This window comes from Narcine bancroftii, chromosome 10 (assembly GCF_036971445.1).
Source record: "Narcine bancroftii isolate sNarBan1 chromosome 10, sNarBan1.hap1, whole genome shotgun sequence".
NCBI classification, from domain to species: Eukaryota; Metazoa; Chordata; class Chondrichthyes; order Torpediniformes; family Narcinidae; genus Narcine; species Narcine bancroftii.
The window spans coordinates 74,556,658-74,573,916 of record NC_091478.1 but is presented as its reverse complement, the minus strand read 5'-3'; the positions used below and the strand labels follow the sequence as shown (position 1 = coordinate 74,573,916).

The 17,259-nt window shown below is 41.6% G+C and overlaps 1 protein-coding gene across 2 annotated transcripts in view; it reads right to left on the bottom strand.

The window, feature by feature from the left end:
* Positions 1-344: 344 nt before the first annotated feature.
* Positions 345-17,259, bottom strand: part of slc12a3 (solute carrier family 12 member 3) — a 71,339-nt gene continuing 54,424 nt past the window's right edge. For both annotated transcript variants that reach the window (XM_069901357.1, XM_069901358.1), the window contains 10 exons: positions 16,591-16,702; positions 15,287-15,421; positions 13,486-13,592; positions 11,039-11,121; positions 8,846-8,944; positions 6,251-6,362; positions 4,640-4,726; positions 4,397-4,532; positions 3,103-3,170; positions 345-850 (listed from right to left, as the gene is read on the bottom strand). In XM_069901357.1, the coding sequence (XP_069757458.1) occupies positions 709-850; positions 3,103-3,170; positions 4,397-4,532; positions 4,640-4,726; positions 6,251-6,362; positions 8,846-8,944; positions 11,039-11,121; positions 13,486-13,592; positions 15,287-15,421; positions 16,591-16,702 (1,081 nt within the window). In that variant the 3' untranslated portion in view covers positions 345-708. The remainder of the gene's footprint in view (positions 851-3,102; positions 3,171-4,396; positions 4,533-4,639; positions 4,727-6,250; positions 6,363-8,845; positions 8,945-11,038; positions 11,122-13,485; positions 13,593-15,286; positions 15,422-16,590; positions 16,703-17,259) is intronic.

Here is a 17,259-nt window from a genome sequence, read left to right as displayed (position 1 = left end):
ATCTATTGCAGTAGTACGGCCCAACAAAGTTTAGTGCACACCTTACCCACGATTCCTCCAGTGATAGCCACAGTACTAGCCTGGCACAGGGTAATCTCTGTGGCTTGGACAAAGAGGCAGAGAGAGTGTGAACTGTCACACATGTTAGAAATTATATGGTTCTGAGCTGGGCCTCTGGCCCAGTGATGATGCTGCATCGTTCAAATGAGCCAATGGTAAGGTGTGCACTAATGGGTGGGTGGAGTCCAACCTTGATTGGCAGGTGATGTGACTTCCAACTCGGCTCCTGATGGAGAGGTCACATGATCCTCAGCGATCCACATGTAACACCCACTAAGCAGATGAACAATCTTTGGTGGTTTATTCAAAAATCCATAGGTTTTATTTTATTTTACTCCAAGTGTTACTATTGATTTATTAGGTGATGCACCATATAGGACAAGCATTGATGAGTTGACTGCAATAGAATTACTACTCTTTGAATATATTACAAATTAACAGCTTTATAAAGTTTTATATCTTTTCTTGGTACATGCATCTGCTCTTCCATGTTGGTCTTGTACCATCAACTCATTTTGTTTTGCTTTGCTTTCACATCCTTAACATCATAGATATTCAAAACAGTATATAAAAGTGTTACATGTTCATTTTCAAATTTGTGTCAACTATTTGATAAAGTATTCAGCTCAAGAGTACAGTGAATAAATCCTATTGGCAGTAGAAGGTCAAGACGTTTTGCTGGTTTCCTCGGACTAAGAGGACAGGGGGTCGTAGGTCCTGCGTAAGTGTCTCCAGCCATGCCAGGTACAGGGCACTTGGGCTTTTATTTTTTCTTGCGATAGGCATAGTACTGGAAAAAAAAAACCACACACACACACATTATGTTTGATCCAACAGAAATCCAACACCATTAAATAAAAAGTGCACTCATTCTGAAAATTCTAGAGCCAATATTTAATCAGAGATAATCGAGTTGAAGCAAGTTGTCCAAACCTATTGTATATCCTAAAGTTCTCTTTAGATATCCAAGAAGAATTTTAAAGATCTAAAATGTAGTCCCCTTGTTTAAAAAAGGTAATAGGGATAATCCTGGGACTTATAGACTGACGACTCTTACATCAGTGGTGTGCAAACTAATGGAGCAGATTCTTAAGGATTGGACCTATGAGCATTTTGATAAGTACAGTCCACTCGAGGATAGTCAGCTTGGCTTTGTGAAGGAAACTGAGTTTTTTGAGGAGGTAACAAAAGAAATTGATGAGGATAGAGCGGTAGATGTGGTCTACATGGATTTTAGTAAGGCATTTGAAACAAGGTCCCCCACAAGATACTCATCCAGAAAGTCATGAGGCACAGGATCAGTGGAACCTTGGCTGTGTGGTTAAAAAATTGGCTTTTAGGAAGAAAGCAGAGAGTAGCAGTAACCTGGATGAAGAGGCGGAAGGATGGGTCAGTAAGTTTGCGGATGACACGAAGTTTAGAAGAGTTGTGGATGGAGATGAAGGTTATCGAAGGTTACAAGAGGATAAAACAGGATGCAGAGTTGGGCAGAAAAATGGCAGGTATTTCAATCCAGATAAGTGTGACATGATGCATTTTGGAAGGACAAACCAGAAGATTGAGTACAGGTTAATGGTTGGTTATAAATCCATTCAGCATTGTTAAGAATGCCTATGGGATGCTGGGATTCAATAATAGGGGGATTTAATTCAGGAGTAGAGAGGTCATGTTGCAACTCTACAAATCTCTAATAAGACCACACTTAGAGTATTGTGTTCAGTTCTGGTCACTTCATTATAGGAAGGATGTGGAAGCTATGGAGTAGGTGCAGAGGGATTTACCAGGATGTTGCCTGGATTGGGAAATAAGTCTTGAGAGACAAGGTTAGCAGAGCTGGGACCTTTCTCTTTGGAGCGTAGAAGGATGAGAGGAGACTTGATAGAGGACTACAAGATTATGAGAGGCATAGATAAGGTGGACAGCCAGCACCTGTTTCCCAGGGCAGGATCAGCAAACACGAGAGGACATTTGTACAAAGTTAAGGGGGGAAGCTTAGTGGAGACATCAGGGGTAAGGTTTTTTAATACAGAGAATTATGGGTGCCTGGAATGCCTTGCCAGGGGTAGTGGTGGAGGCTGAAATATTGGGGGGCATTTAAGAGACTCGTAGATACATGGATGAAAGAAAAATAGAGGGTTATGGGGTAGGGAGGGTTTAGTACAGTACTTTTTCTTAAAAGGAATATATGGGTCAGCACAACATTGAGGGCTGAAGGGCCTGTACTGTGCTGTATTGTTCTATGCTCTAAGCAATGGCACACAATGGATAAGAAAGTGACACGTAGAAGGAAATAACATCAATGATATTTCCTTGGCCAATGCTCAGTCTGAGTGGGAAGCCATGCCTTGACTGGTGTTCTCACGCAAGGTAACTCAACAGATCAATGACGGAGAAAGTTAAAACAAATTAAATCTCAGCTAAGGGAACAGGCAAATTAAAGTCACCTTATCAATGAACTCTGGAAAAGTTCCAGCTGCGACATAATTAATCTCTACTGTTCTGTCAATATAGACATTTATATTTTCCATTTTAATTCTATTTTTTAAATAAAAGGTTACATGTAGTATATGGAATAACAACACTATAAAAGGTATCTTAAAATTGCGTGGGCTTCTACACATAACCTTGTATCTTATGCGAATTTCCACGTTTCTGTATTACATCTCATAAAATACGAATAAACTTTTGTGAGGACACAATAAAATATGGTAAAATGGCTCAATATCAGGTAGGATTGGCCCAGTGGGTAATGGAACTGATGTGACATTGATTTAATGATTAATATAATACTCCAATAATCAGGTCAGATCAACCTTGTGTTACAGTTCTACTCCCCTAACACAGCGGGTGCATTTCATAGCTGATAATTAGTGTCACAAATGATCACAATTCTTTTGGATTTTCTTTTCCCAAGCCTCTCGCCACTCTTGTGGAATAAATATTACAGAACTTGGGTTTTGTGCTGAATATGTTTCATCGTGCATTGAGAGGAACTGATTATGGTCAGAGCTGGAGGTCACATGGACTAGCCTTCTGACTTACACAACGATGAGCGCAGCATCACGGGAGTAATCCAGCAAGATCTCATTCAGTTTCACTTGTCGGAGCGACTGCATAAAAGAAAACACGTCATCAAAACTCACTTCATTCCCATGCTCTGTAAACATGCCTCAGATATGTTCATTCCAGGCCTATTGCTTAGCAGATCTACAAACCTGATTGACTAGTGCAATAAGTACATTAAAAAATGAACTATTGATGGTAGCGCACAAATGTCCTGTTGCCAATTTAATTTGCTAACTTTCATTATTGAATATGGACAATATCATTAAAGAGGAAGCACTGTGGGGACACACATTCATTAAAATAAAAACATCAGTTCATTACCCAAGTATCAAGGCACATTTACAAAACAAGATGTACTATGATCTGGCAACTGTAACAAAATGCGTACACCAGAACATTTCAGCGGAACGTGACTGTCCAAACGGTTGGCCAAGAGGAAACAGTTCTGAGTCCCCATTCCAATAGCAGTCTATCTACAATAGAACTCCAATAATCCAGTATCTGATTGTTTGGAAATCTCATTGCCATGACATCTGGCTCACTCAGTAGTCCAGAGTAGGAGTTGGGCATATCTCTACTGTTCTGTCAATATAGACATTTATATTTTGCATTTTAATTCTATTTTTCAAATAAAAGGTTACATGTAGTATATGGAATAACAACACTATAAAAGGTATCTTAAAATTGCGTGGGCTTCTACACATAACCTTGTATCTTATGTGAATTTCCACGTTTCTGTATTACATCTCATAAAATACGAATAAACTTTTGTGAGGACACAATAAAATATGGTAAAATGGCTCAATATCAGGTAGGATTGGCCCAGTGGGTAATGGAACTGATGTGACATTGATTTAATGATTAATATAATACTCCAATAATCAGGTCAGATCAACCTTGTGTTACAGTTCTACTCCCGGAACGAGGCTAAGTTCACGACTGGAAGAGGGATCGAGTGTTAGTATTTTGATTCAGCTTGTTTTAATGTACAGTCTGAAGCTCACCAGGTTCTATTTCCTGCTCTCTTTAAACTCATACATAAAGGAAAAACAAAGAAAAGTGTGTTGAGGAACAATTAATATCCAAGAGTCTGGAAAATTCCCAAGTCCAGCATCACCAAAGTCCTGAATGTGCTCGATTATCAGATTTAGTGCTCTGTCAGATTCCCAAGGCCTTCCAATCAGACCTGAAAGGATACCGCTGTGTTTCCAAGTCGTACATGATTGAGAACCAGCAACTGAATTGATTCTTTAACCTGTTCTTTACATACTTTGGTATTGTTTTTCTTAAACTCTTCATCTGAGATCTTCCAGGGACAGTTCTTCCTCAGCTCATCGACAGTGGCTTCATCCTTGAACCCATCATTCAGTCTGTATGGCGCAACCAGATCTTCAAACCTCTTCACTCTAAATAAAAATAAACGATATGAATGTTTAATTAAACTAGTAACTGTAATCAGACATCACGTACAATCCTTGCAGGAGAGAGGGATGAAGGTTCAAATGTTCCTTACTGTTCAGCCCGTGGCTTCTGGTTGATGTCTGGCAGGACATGGACCTCATGGAAACCAAGACGGAATTTGTTCAAGAGATTAATCATCCTAAACGCAAAAAGAGAATTGTTAGACTTGTTATTTTAATGCTTCCGTTAAATCTTTCATGTTGATCTTGAAACTTGACCTGGGAGAGTTTCTCACCGATGTCATAGAGCATGAAATAACAGTGAATCCACCTTCCAACATCAATGGCCTTTCATGAAATGGAGAATGAAAGGAAGATGGGAATTATGGCCCCAAAGATGCATTTCCTGGTAAAATGACCGTGCTTGTTTCCACTCTGCATGATTCAATAGGATTATGCATCACTCACAGTAAAGTCTTGGATTTCGACTCTATGCTTTCCATGAGAAAATGGGATAGTGTACAAGGCCAGAATGGCCTCAACCACGAAAAGACTACTCAAAGCCTAGGCAGATGGATAACCATGCTTCATTGGCATGAATGGTTATCAAAAATACTTGAGTATTTTTGAAAGTTAGTAACTCACTCACTATAACAGAGGAGTTTCATTCTACCCACCAGTCTAAGTTGTCTCAGAGCACAGCAATCTCATCGGTCCCATTCTGTATCCCTTGAGTCTCCTTTAGATTCTGATGCAAACTGACTTGGGGTAATTTTATGGTATCTATTTAAAGCACCAGCACATCTCTGCAACATGGGAGAAGGCTCAGTCACCTGACAGGAAAGCCACACAATCACAGGAAGAACATCCAAACTTCACACAGTCCTCATCCAGGATCAGGATCAATCCCTGGTCTTTGGAGCTCCGAAGCAAGATGGCATCCACACTTACCCACCACAATGATCAGAAACTACTAAAAGAAAATTTACAAATTAAAACAAAATGTTGTTATAAAAAAAATGACAAAACTGAATTGGTTACAATTAGTAGAAGCTGAAATAGGCTGGCAACCTTTCTCAGATAGTCAAATGATTAAGGAAAACTGCAGCACTGCATAGATTTCCCACTCTAAAGAGAAAGAATGTCAATATATAGGCAGTCATGGTCCTGGTGAACTTCACAGCCTCTGATCTGCATCATATAAATTTCTCCCTCAGGTTCAGTTAGGTTATCCTTAATGAAATCTCGCACCAGCAATCCCAGAACAGTGCAGTGGACAGGAATGATCTGTGCTAGGCTGCAGGGTTTCTTCAGAAATTAATTCACCACTCTTTGTCACTTCAGTAAACCTCTAAAATGTTCCCCAGGATTGATAATGTATCTGATAGAAATTAACCAACCAAAGTTGATTAAGAAAACTACTGGTGGCCAGGGCTTCCAGCTACTGAAGGGGTAGAGCTTCCTTCAATAGGCCTGGCCTCGTCACTCCTACAACCTGACTGATGACATGGGCAGCTTCTCCGAACATCTCCAATGGTTATTAAAGGAGCCCACATTAATTCCCTCACCGGCATGGTGACTGATGCGACTTGTTTCACAAACCTGCATGAGATGTTCTATTGGAATCGATCCGCAATGCCTCAACAACACAGAGCCCTTGGATTTACAGTGGTTATTCCTCCCAGTATTTTGGGAGGCAGACACACAGATCCAGGTGCACTTACGTCTTTCTCTCCTCGTTCATCCGATTGATCTGACCACCTACAAACACACGAACCTTGCACTGGCGCCATCTCTTCTTGCGAGTGAGCAGATACGGAAGGAGGAGGCTAAGGCCTATAGGAGTCAAAACACATGTCAGAATTGCAGCAGCCTGACAGCAGAGGGCAGCACACACAGCTTAATTTCATCCTCCTGCTTCCCTTCCTTTCCATCCACACATAGTTCCGAGGCTCAGCATATCCTACAGAACAGAAGCAGGGCCTCTGATACACTTCTCCAAAGTTATGCAACTTGCCACTTTCATCACCGATTCCGGGAGGAAAAAAGTCATCCACAGGACCTCTTTCCCCACGGCCTAACCCCATGTCTGCTAATTTTTGACATTTATTCCACCTACAAGCCCTGACTGTCCCCACCCCCACCTCTTTTATTCCAAGGGAAATAAACCCAGTCTTTCCAATCTCTCTGCACCATTGAATCTGTCCATCCCAAGCAACAACCTCCATATGGTTTTGCCACCTGACCAAATGTGAAGCTGTTCAATCTACACTCCCAAAACCAAAGTTACCCCAACATCATACCATGCAGCACCTTGCTGACCTACACATTTGGAGGGTGAGTCCCAAGTCACTGTCATCTCTCACTGAAGCTTACAAGAGAATGGTTCTTGACCTCAACATCCATGAAACATAGGCCCTCTAACAACCTGTCCACCTTAGGAATCAATTATTCTCCCCCTCATAGTTGACAATATGTGCATGGCTTGGCGATTCCAGAAGACAGAAGAATCCATCATTCAAAACATTCTAAAAAGTTAGCAGGAAGATGCAGCAAAGAGGGCAAATATTAAATTGGCTTTCATTGGAAAAACATTCTGTAACAATTGGACCAGGTATTGGTGAGGCATAATTTTGCTCCAAAGGAGATTCACCAGGCTAATTCCTGAAATGAATGGATTATTCTACCATGAAAGGATTGCTATAGCAAGAGAGACTAAATAGGGAGAGACTATTTAGAGTTTATTCTTTGGATTATTCTTTGGAGTTTAGCAGAACGAGGGGTGATTGTAATAAGTTAAGATGTTGAGATGCTTTCATGAGTGGGAGATCAAAGGGATGTAGTTATAAGTTAAGGGGCAAAGAATGAAGAAATTTGTAGGTGACGATGAACTTCTGGAATTCTCTGCCCCAGGAAGTTGTGAAAGCCAGCTTACAGGAAGTACTTCAGGCTATGGTTGATAAATTTTTGAAGGAAAGGTTGATGATCTGGCACAGGAAGAGTTGAGACCTGGGTTCGATGAGCCATGATTATAAACTAATTGCAGAACAGACAAGAGGGGTGAGGTGGCCTATTTCTCATCTCGCTCCTTGTGTTCTTGTGTATGAATGAATAATTCATCCAAACAATTGAACACAAGCACTTAATGAGAGGAATAGATATTATACAATTCATTAAACCAGCCATCCACATCTAATACAAGCCATAAATAACACCTTTCTAATAACAAATTCTCCTTGGTGAAATTAACAAAAAAATTGCTGTATTTAAGAACATCTCTGGGAATTCCACCCCTAACTCACTGATATTTTTATGCAAAGCTCCATTACAATGTAATACCCCTCAATGCAAACACAGGAGGAAGCAAAGAACAAACTAAGAGAGAAAAGAAAGCAGTCATAGGCTGCAGTGATCAACTTTTCCCCAGCCCCTGACAACGAGTAATCACGAGAACAGTAAGAGGTGAAAACTCCACCCCTCCATTCTGGCGAAAATGAGCTGGAATTATGTTTCTGACTTCCTCTTCTCTTTGGGAAACATATTTAAAATTGGTAAATAATTTGTGGCATTGTTCCTGGAAAGTTGTTGCCCTTGTGAGCTTTTTCAGGGCTTCCTCACATTTTGAATCTCTATCCCATCCTTACCTCTGTCTCAGCTGATGTATCTGTCACCTTGATTGTATGTTTTGTCTCGTCACTGTGACTGAACCTAGCTCTGCCACGTTGGCAGTCTAGTGTGAGCAGCAGAGATGAGCCGTAAGGATTGATAGCTCCACAGAGGAGGTGCTTGCAGATTCAGCAGGGAAGGGTACAACCAAGTGTTGAATTTGGAACGTTTCAGTGTGGGTTTACCCTTCTCTCATCTCATGCAGGTGCCACACAATGGGTGTGCCTCAGGAGCTGCTGCCACACAGCTCCCATGACTTAAGTTCAGTGCTGGCTTCCTTTACAGAGTTTGTATGTTCACCATTTGACCACATGGGTTTCACTTGGGTGCTCTGGTTTCCTCCTACATGCCAAAGACATGCAATCTGGCAAGTTAATGGGCCACTATAAATTGCTGCAAGTGTGCAGCTGGGTGGTTGGGTCTGACAGGGAGCGGATGGGAAGATCAAAAGGGTCTCAGTGTCGGAGCAGAGTAGTTTCGTGTGGACTCAGTGGGGACTGAAGGGGTTATGGCCAAGCTGTTCTACTCTATGACTAATTGTACCATGACCTCTCTTTCTATGTAACAGAACTGAAATATTTTCTAACCAGCAGTAGAACAGAAAATCTGAATTTCATTGATCACTCAGATCTGCAGACCACTGCAAAGTATACCTCCGTCATCAAAGAGCCAGTAGATGTCAATATTTTTTTTGCCTTGTTCCAACTGGAAAATGGTGCTGGCCTGTTGTTCACTAAACACAGAACTGGAGTCTACCGAAAAAAAAAAGGGTTGTTTTATGTAATAGAATAAGTAACAGAGCACTATGCAATCCAAAGCAATACAATCCCAATAAGCTGCAGGCACAATTGCAAATTGTCCCACTGAGGATGGTTTCAATTGTCAAAGATACTTATTCTTTTTCAATTTTCTCTCTGCCTTAACAGTTTGAAATTGATCGTTGGATACAATTGACCAAGTTGTCATTCTTCATTTGAGCACGAATAAAATGCTTGATCCCTGTGGTAATATTGTCTGTTCCAGCAGTGAAAATGAAGGATCTATAAGTGACTTCAACCTGAGTAGCTCACAACTTCAGATTCACGAAGCAAAGGCCAGCTCTTATGACTTTTACTGAGCAGAAAACAACCCATTATTTCTGTATGTATCTTTAAGGCTGGAAATGTTTGAATAATAAAATAGCACGAGTAAAGATTGGACATTGATTCCAGTTAAACAAGAAAACTTGCAGACACCCTCCCCACCCCCCCCCCCCCCAATTATTGACTCAATCAATCCCACCCCCCAACTGCCAACGACAACTTGGCCCACCTTCCAACTTGCAAACCGCATCTCAGCAGCCAACTTCTTTCCCCTGGTGATTCAACCTGATCATCCAGAGACTTATGTTTCCCCCACCCAGTCATAGAACACTACATCACAGTACAGGCCCTTCAGCACTCAACATTGTGCTGGTCCATATATTCCTTAAAAAAAAGTACTAAACCCTCCCTACCCCACAACCCTCTATTTTTATTTCATCCATGTGCCTATCTAAGAGTCTCTTAAATGCCCCTCATGGTTCAGCCTCCACCACCATTCCAGGCACCACAACTCTGTGTTAAAGAAAACACCCTGATACCTCCCCTAAACTTCCTCCCTTCACTTTGTACACATGTCCTCTGGTGTTTGCTATTCCTGCCCTGGGAAACAGGTCCACCCTATCTATGCCTTTCATAATCTTGTAGACCTCTATCTTTCCTTTTCAAAATATTTTTAATCAAGTTTAACATAGAAGCTTACACATCCAAAAAAATGAAACTAAGGCAAGAATTCCTTAATAAACATAAGCAGTAACTTGAATTGTTCTGTAAAACCATGTTAAACCCGTTTGCTGAGTTAAGCTAAATAAAAAGTGAAAAAAAGAAAAAACCTAAAAATAATAAATAAAAACAAAAATATGAATCCAATGGTGAATCTGCGGAGGACATGATAATTCTTAATTCTTCCAATTATAATAAATTTCTAAGAATGGGCCCCACAACTTTATAAATTGAAACTTCCTATCTTTAATATTATATTTCATTTTCTCCAAACTTGTATAGGACATTACATCATATATCCACTGTGTATGAGTAGGGGATGAATCTTTCCATTTCAGTAAGATTGCTCATCCGGCTATCAATGGTGTAAAAGCGAAAACTTTTTCCTGAACTGCCGACATTGGTTTATCTGGTCATGAGAAAAACCAAACAGAGCAATTAATGGACAAGGTTCTAAATTAATCTTAGGAATCGTTTATAAAGTTTGGAAAATGTTTTCCTAGAATCTCTCTAAATGTGGGCATTCCCAGAACATATGGAACAGAGAAGCTTCAAAAATTTTACATTTCTCACATAGTGGATCAATATCTGCATGAAAATTAGATAATTTAAGTTTGGACCTCGATTAAGTCTCTTCTCATCCTTCTACACTCCAAAGAAAAAAGTCCCAGCTCTTCTAACCTTGCCTCATATGACTTGTTCACCAATCCAGGCAACATCATTATGAATTTCCAGAACATTCATGTAATTATTGGGTCTCTCTGCACCCCCTTCCCTCCATGAGCTGTCTTTGCTGCTTCCACCCAAACATTCAACTTGATGCAAAGGTATGGGGCTCATTCTGAAAACTTTGAAGCAATCAGCCCTCGAACTAACAAATCATCGGCTTCACTGAGCAAAATCCAGGCCAAAAGTCCATTGTCACATCAGCAACAGTGAAAGATTAACACTTGTTGCCATCTCCACAGATACTGCTGACCAGTCAAGTACTGGATTTTATTTCAGATGTCTAGCATCTGCTGTGTTTTGCTTTTGCCGACTCACCACAGGTCTGTGTCATTCTTGTGATGTCTAGACCTTGCTTCATTCTCATCACACACACTCCATAGTTCAAGTCGAATGAATCCCTGCAAGTTTAAACACAGGCTGAAAACTTAGCCACAGGTTAAATCAATCAGTTGGATCAATTGCCTGTATCGCATTTGGTCACCAAGGAGATTAGAGCAGGATTTCCAGATGCTTTGTAGCAATTGGGCTGGTGTTTTTAATCAACTGCATGAAGATGGTAGTTAAGATGGGTAATGGAGTATGTAGCCTCGTGCACAGGTCAATGTAGGGCAAGCAGGATGGATTAGAGCAGCACTCACATACCACCTACGCCATAAGTACATTGTGGTTTGTAAGGGATTACTTAAAGTGCTACAGTGCAACTCCAATTAAACAAAATCAGATTCTCGAAAATCCTCATCCAAATTTAAAAAAAAATCAGATAAATGAGGATATTTGAAACAAATCAGAAATCTTCATTTATCTGAAATATTTTTGGAGTCAAACTGACCTCACGAATGTCCTCGTTTCAGATAACTCCCTCCCCTCTCTTCTTTACCTTCCCCTATTGATTTTCTCTCCAACTCTCCCTCTCAAACTGTGTGCCACTGTCTCCCAGCCGCAAGCGGTTGGAAGAATCCCTTGTCCCAGTGTCAAGGAGAGTGGCCTCTCGGGCAGCAGTGGGACCTCTGGCTCAGTGGCAATCCCATCCCTCCCCTCCCCTTCCATCCTATCCCCTTCTCTCCCTCCCTTCTCAGCACAAACTCCGAACCCTCCCTCGGCCTACTCACCAGTGTGCGTGTGCGGTAGGCCTAGGGGAGGATTCGGAGTTGGGCATCGGGAGCTCTGGTGACAGGAGCCCGTTGACTCACCAGTGAGTGTTCCACTGGCCCGCGAAGCCTTCCCGGGGACGATTGGCAGCGGTGGGGACATGTCAGGGATCAGTGGTGGCAGTTGGGAGGTCTCAGTGATGGGAGGTGTTGTTGTGGCCAGCATTTTTATTTGATGAGAATTAAACATGATTTTAATGCTTTAAAAGCCTTCCTTTGTTGTTTGTTGTTGTTTAAACATTGATACAAGTGATTTGCTGTTGCTACTGGGCTGTTTTCAAAAAAATACCCCATTCTCTGGCGAAAAAAAAAACTTTATCCAACGTAGACTGGGTCCCGTCCATTTTGGATTATCGGAGATGTACTGTATGTAAGTGGAAAGAAAAAGAACTACTGGTTTAGCGGGTCTTGCCCACTCTGATATTGTATGCTTGATGCCATCCCTGTTGGGTCCGGCCCCCTATGTCTCTTGCCTAATTGCAAAAGGACCATTTCACATTTATTGTGTTCAGTTCTAGTCACCTCAGAGGAGATTTACCAGGATGTGGCCTGGATTGGGAAACAAATCTAATGAGGCAAGGTTAGCAGAGCTGGGACTTTTCTCTTTGGAGCGTAGAAGGATGAGAGGAGACTTGATAGAGGTCTACAAGAATATGAGAGGCATAGATAGGGTGGACAGCCAGCCCCTGTTTCCCAGGGCAGGATCAGCAAACACCAGAGGACATATGTACAAAGTTAAGGGAGGGAAGTTTAGGGGAGACATCGGGGGTAAGGTTTTTTAATGCAGAGAATTGTGGGTCCCTAGAATGCCTTGCCGGGGATGGTGGTTTAAGCTGAAACATTGGGGGCATTTAAGACTCTTAGACACATGGATGAAAGAAAAATAGAGGGTTATGAGGTAGGGAGAGTTTAGTACAGTACTTTTTTTTTTAAGGATGGAATATATGGGTCAGCACATCTTCTCCATGCCTGTCTTCTTTCCTCCAGGTATCCACCCGCTTCTCTCTCAATTCATCCCCCCTCCTCCTGCTTGCTGTGTGCCCTTCTTTCCTCCTTCATCCACCTTTACTTCCTGCCAGTGGGACTGTGCTCTTCTCCCTCCCCCTCCCACCCACAATTTTGTCCGTGTGCCTGCCTACATTTTATCCATTCCTTGATGAAGGGCTCAAGTCCGAAACGTCGGTTATGTATCTTTATCTTGGCAAGAAATGATATTGTTTGATATCCTGAAATGCCAAATCATGACCTATTCTGGGTGTGCCATTTGGATGTTGCACTGTATTCTGCATGGTTTCAGTGTACAGTCATCCCTGTGTAAATCTGAACATTGGATGTAAGCCAGAGTTCTCCTTTCAACATCTGAACTGATCTGAAGATATGGTGAATGCCCCAAAATAAGCTGTTGGTTCTGCATTTGCCAAATGCAACTGAATTTCAGTTCACGCTGTTTCCTGTAGACTAAATGAGGATGACTGTGGGGGAAAATTCAAAATAAAACATTCTGCTGAAAATTGTTAAATGTACAGAATAAATTTTGGAATAAATTCGCAATCATAGCATTTACATTTAATACCATCTTTCCTCTTGAAAAGACTTGCAGACCAAAATACTCACGAGATAATACCAGTGTAGTTTTCCAAATTCTGTGGATGATCGCTTTTCCAATTCCTTTTAAATCCCATCACAAGAACGTTGGGCTTCAATCTCCCCAGACCAACAGCCTAGTCAACATTGAAATGGGATTCATTTTAAAAAGGCAAACTTCCTGGAATAAAAATTCATTTCAGCAAAGAGAATCGGGGAAATCATAATCCAGTCATTCATCTTGCAGATTTCTCATTCTTTCTTAAGGTGTCACATTGAAAAAGTGGAAATCCATCTTCATAGCTTTCAGAAGGGCTGAGGCAATATACTATTAAACGCACAAAGAGAAAGCTTAATGTAATGTCACAGTTGTACTTTTGAGTCATGTGTGAAATGTATGTAAATGCTTCCTCTCCTCTGCTTGATTCTGCCTCATCATTCCTCAACCCAATAAAATGCACAGCCCTGCTCACGTTTCTGAGCAAGTGGCTTGGTTGGGATTTAAGTAAAACATCCCAACTAATAAATGTTGGATCAGTATCGATGGTTTTTTAAAATTTCTTTTTTTTTTAAAAAACCATACATGTTAAACTTGTTAAGAATGGTCATACTTTTGGGAGAAGTAATTAAATTTCTTCTCCTGCAAAGGCATGGTTAGTGTAGCTGTTAGCACAACGCTGTTACAGCGCCAACAATCGAGACATGCGCAGTCTATAAGAAGGTTGTGCTTTCTCCCCGTGTCTGCATGGATTTTCCCCAAGGGTTCTGGTTTCCTCCCACTCTTCAAAATGTTGTAGGTCAATTGGGTGGCACGGGCTTGTGGATGGAAGAACCAGTTTCCGCGATGTATGTCTGAATTTAAAATGTACATATTTCTGTTAATCAATGGTATTATAGGTTATCCTATTCTGGGTGGGCCATTTGGATGTGGCACTGTATACTGCATGGTTTCAGTGTACAGTCATCCCTGTATAAATCTGAACATTGGATGCAAGCCAGAGTTTTCCTTTCAGCATCTGAACTGATCTGAGGATATGGTGAATGCCCCATGGTACCTTCATTCTGCATGAGATATATAGTTAGACCAAAACTCAGTTATCTCAATGGTAAAATAGGCTTGAGGGACAAGGAGATCTACTCTAATACCCTTGTTTCTTATAGAGCAAGAATAACAAGGTCACAGCTGATCTACTGCTCAAAACCAGAATTCATAGCAGCTCCAATCAACTTTCCACTTCATGTTTATGAATCAAGGATTAGGCCTTGGTTGAGGTGAATATAATTGCAATGAATTTTGGAACAGATTCATTCTGGTTGAGGGAGAAAAGCTTTACATTGCTCTGCCCTGTATCCCTCACATGTTGCTTCTACCCTGCTTCGTTGTCCCACTTGCTCTGCCCCTTGTCCTCCCCTTCCCCTTGTCCCACTCACCCTGCCCCCTTGTCCTTCCCATTGTCTCCCCACCCTTTGCCCCATTTGCCCTTCCCCTTGTCTCACCTCCCTTGCCCCTTGTCCCCCTGCCCCACCTGCCCTGTCCCTTGTTCCCCCTTCCCCTTATCCCACCCTACCCCTTGCCCCCCGCCTACTCTGCCCCTTGTCCCATCCATTATTCCACCCATCCTGCCCTGTGTCGGGCGCTGCCCCCACCCTGCACTGCCCTGCATCTCACACTGCCTTTGCTTGCCCCTTGACCTATGCTGGCTCTGCCCTGCTCCATGCCTAATGCTGGCTCTGCACTGCCCCTTTTCTTCCCCATTACCCACCTTGTTCTTCTTTTGCACCTGCTCTGCAAATTGACTTAACTTCAAATTTCCACATTTTCTATGTTTACCTGCATTAACATTTGTGATCCAGTTTGCAAGTCATCTGCAGCTACTGCTGTGTAAAAGGATCTGATCTTTCTTTTGTACATCCATTTGGTATGCCCATTACAGGTGACCTCAGGCAACCTTTCCTTCTGATGACCCTTGGATTAAGAACAGAGTGTAATTAGGTAATCATGATTATGCCACGAATTGGACAATCATTATTGATGATAGCTGTTCACTTTAAGCTGTGGGCGTGCATGCACATTTTGCAACCAGCACACAAGGAAATCTATGTGCACACAATAAGTTTGTTGCCTAAAATAACGTAGTAATTAATAATTATACTTATTGAAAATAATCTCTTAGCTGTTTCTGTTAACTTGTTAGTCGATTTTTCAAAATCTTAACTAAATACATTACTTCGTAGAATGCAATCAGACTTGTATCATATTAAAACATGCCAATACCATTTTATTTGCCGTGAGAGATAGGCTGGGCCAAAATTATATTGAAACAATTTTAAGTTGACATTTGCACAAGCATTCAGTGCGCAAAGACTTTGGTCACCGGAAAATAATTTGCACAACATCAAATTTTTGCACACACTGACGACTGAAGATTAGAGGGAACATTGTTGATGACCACTGTGACTGAGAGGGGAAGTCTCTCTTCTGGACGATGACATTAATCAGGGACAGGCTTGAGAACAATGCCAAAGATGTTGGGGAAATAGGGAGGAAAGGTTATCAATTCAATTCGAATGAAAGAGCAAGGAAGTAATTTTTGAACTGTATAGAACACATGTTTGGCCATAGTTTGAGTTCTGGTGACCATATTACCAGAATGATGTGACTGTCAAGAGTACAGGGAAAATTCCAAGGATGTCAAACAGAGGTAGCTGAAGAGAGATATAATTGAGGTGTGCAAAAATTATAAGGAGCCAAGCTACATAGGAAGGAGTGATTACCCTTAGCAGATAGATGTAAAAGCACCAAGTATATATGTAATTAATTAGTGTAATTAGAAGGGAGGTAAGCACTGTTTTTGACATGAGGGTGATGGAGATCTGGAATACGATGGCTGAAAGGGTGGGAGAGGCACATCTCCTCTTCTGATTTAAGTGGTAGTGGAGAGGCCGACACCTGTGGGGCTGCAGACCCCTCTGGAAGGTTCAGTCGCACGTCCTCACACGACAGGCAAAATGGCCTCCTTACATTTTTCATGATCCTATGTATATTTACGTTAAATACATATATTGCCAGTCATAGATTCCCAAAAGCTCATTTTGCTGCATATTTTTCCAGAAAGCAAATTCAGTCACACTCACGAATAGCACATTGCCGCACACCATCAGACTGTGGTTTTTGGTAATTGTCCCAACAAAATCTAGCAGTGCAGGACGGAAGTTGGGAGGACCAGTAAGAACTAAACACTGAGGCCTAGAAATACAATACCGGAGTTAATCAAAGCAGTATCATACAGTTGGGACATTTTTAAAATGAGAGGAGACACCTTCGTCTATATGTTCTGTTGCAGAGTATAATACTTGGGTGTGCTATGTGTAGAATTTTTTTTTAGTAATATCAATTGGACTTGGGTTTACAACATCCACCAGTTTGCTTCTGGGTCCTCCATTTGTCAGACTCTGCATTGCAACTGCAAGCCTGGCCCCCCAATGTGATGCTCTCCAGCCACCCCTAAAATAATCACAACCCCATTCACCTCCACAACAGATTCCTCACATCCCCCAGCCTTCCACCCTTGGTTTCCTCAGCCTGATTCTCATTGTCATAACTCCACCCCACTTAACCAGAGTCCCAAACTTCCCTCTCATCCCTTGGCCTATCACCTCTTGCACATTATGACCTACAACCTATCTGTACAAACAAGCACAATGGAGTTTCACAATACTGGGTCTGCAAAACACCAACTTTGTTGACCTACTGCACATTGAGCGTGCAATGTGCCTTTCCAGAAACCAAACAGTTTCTAGCCT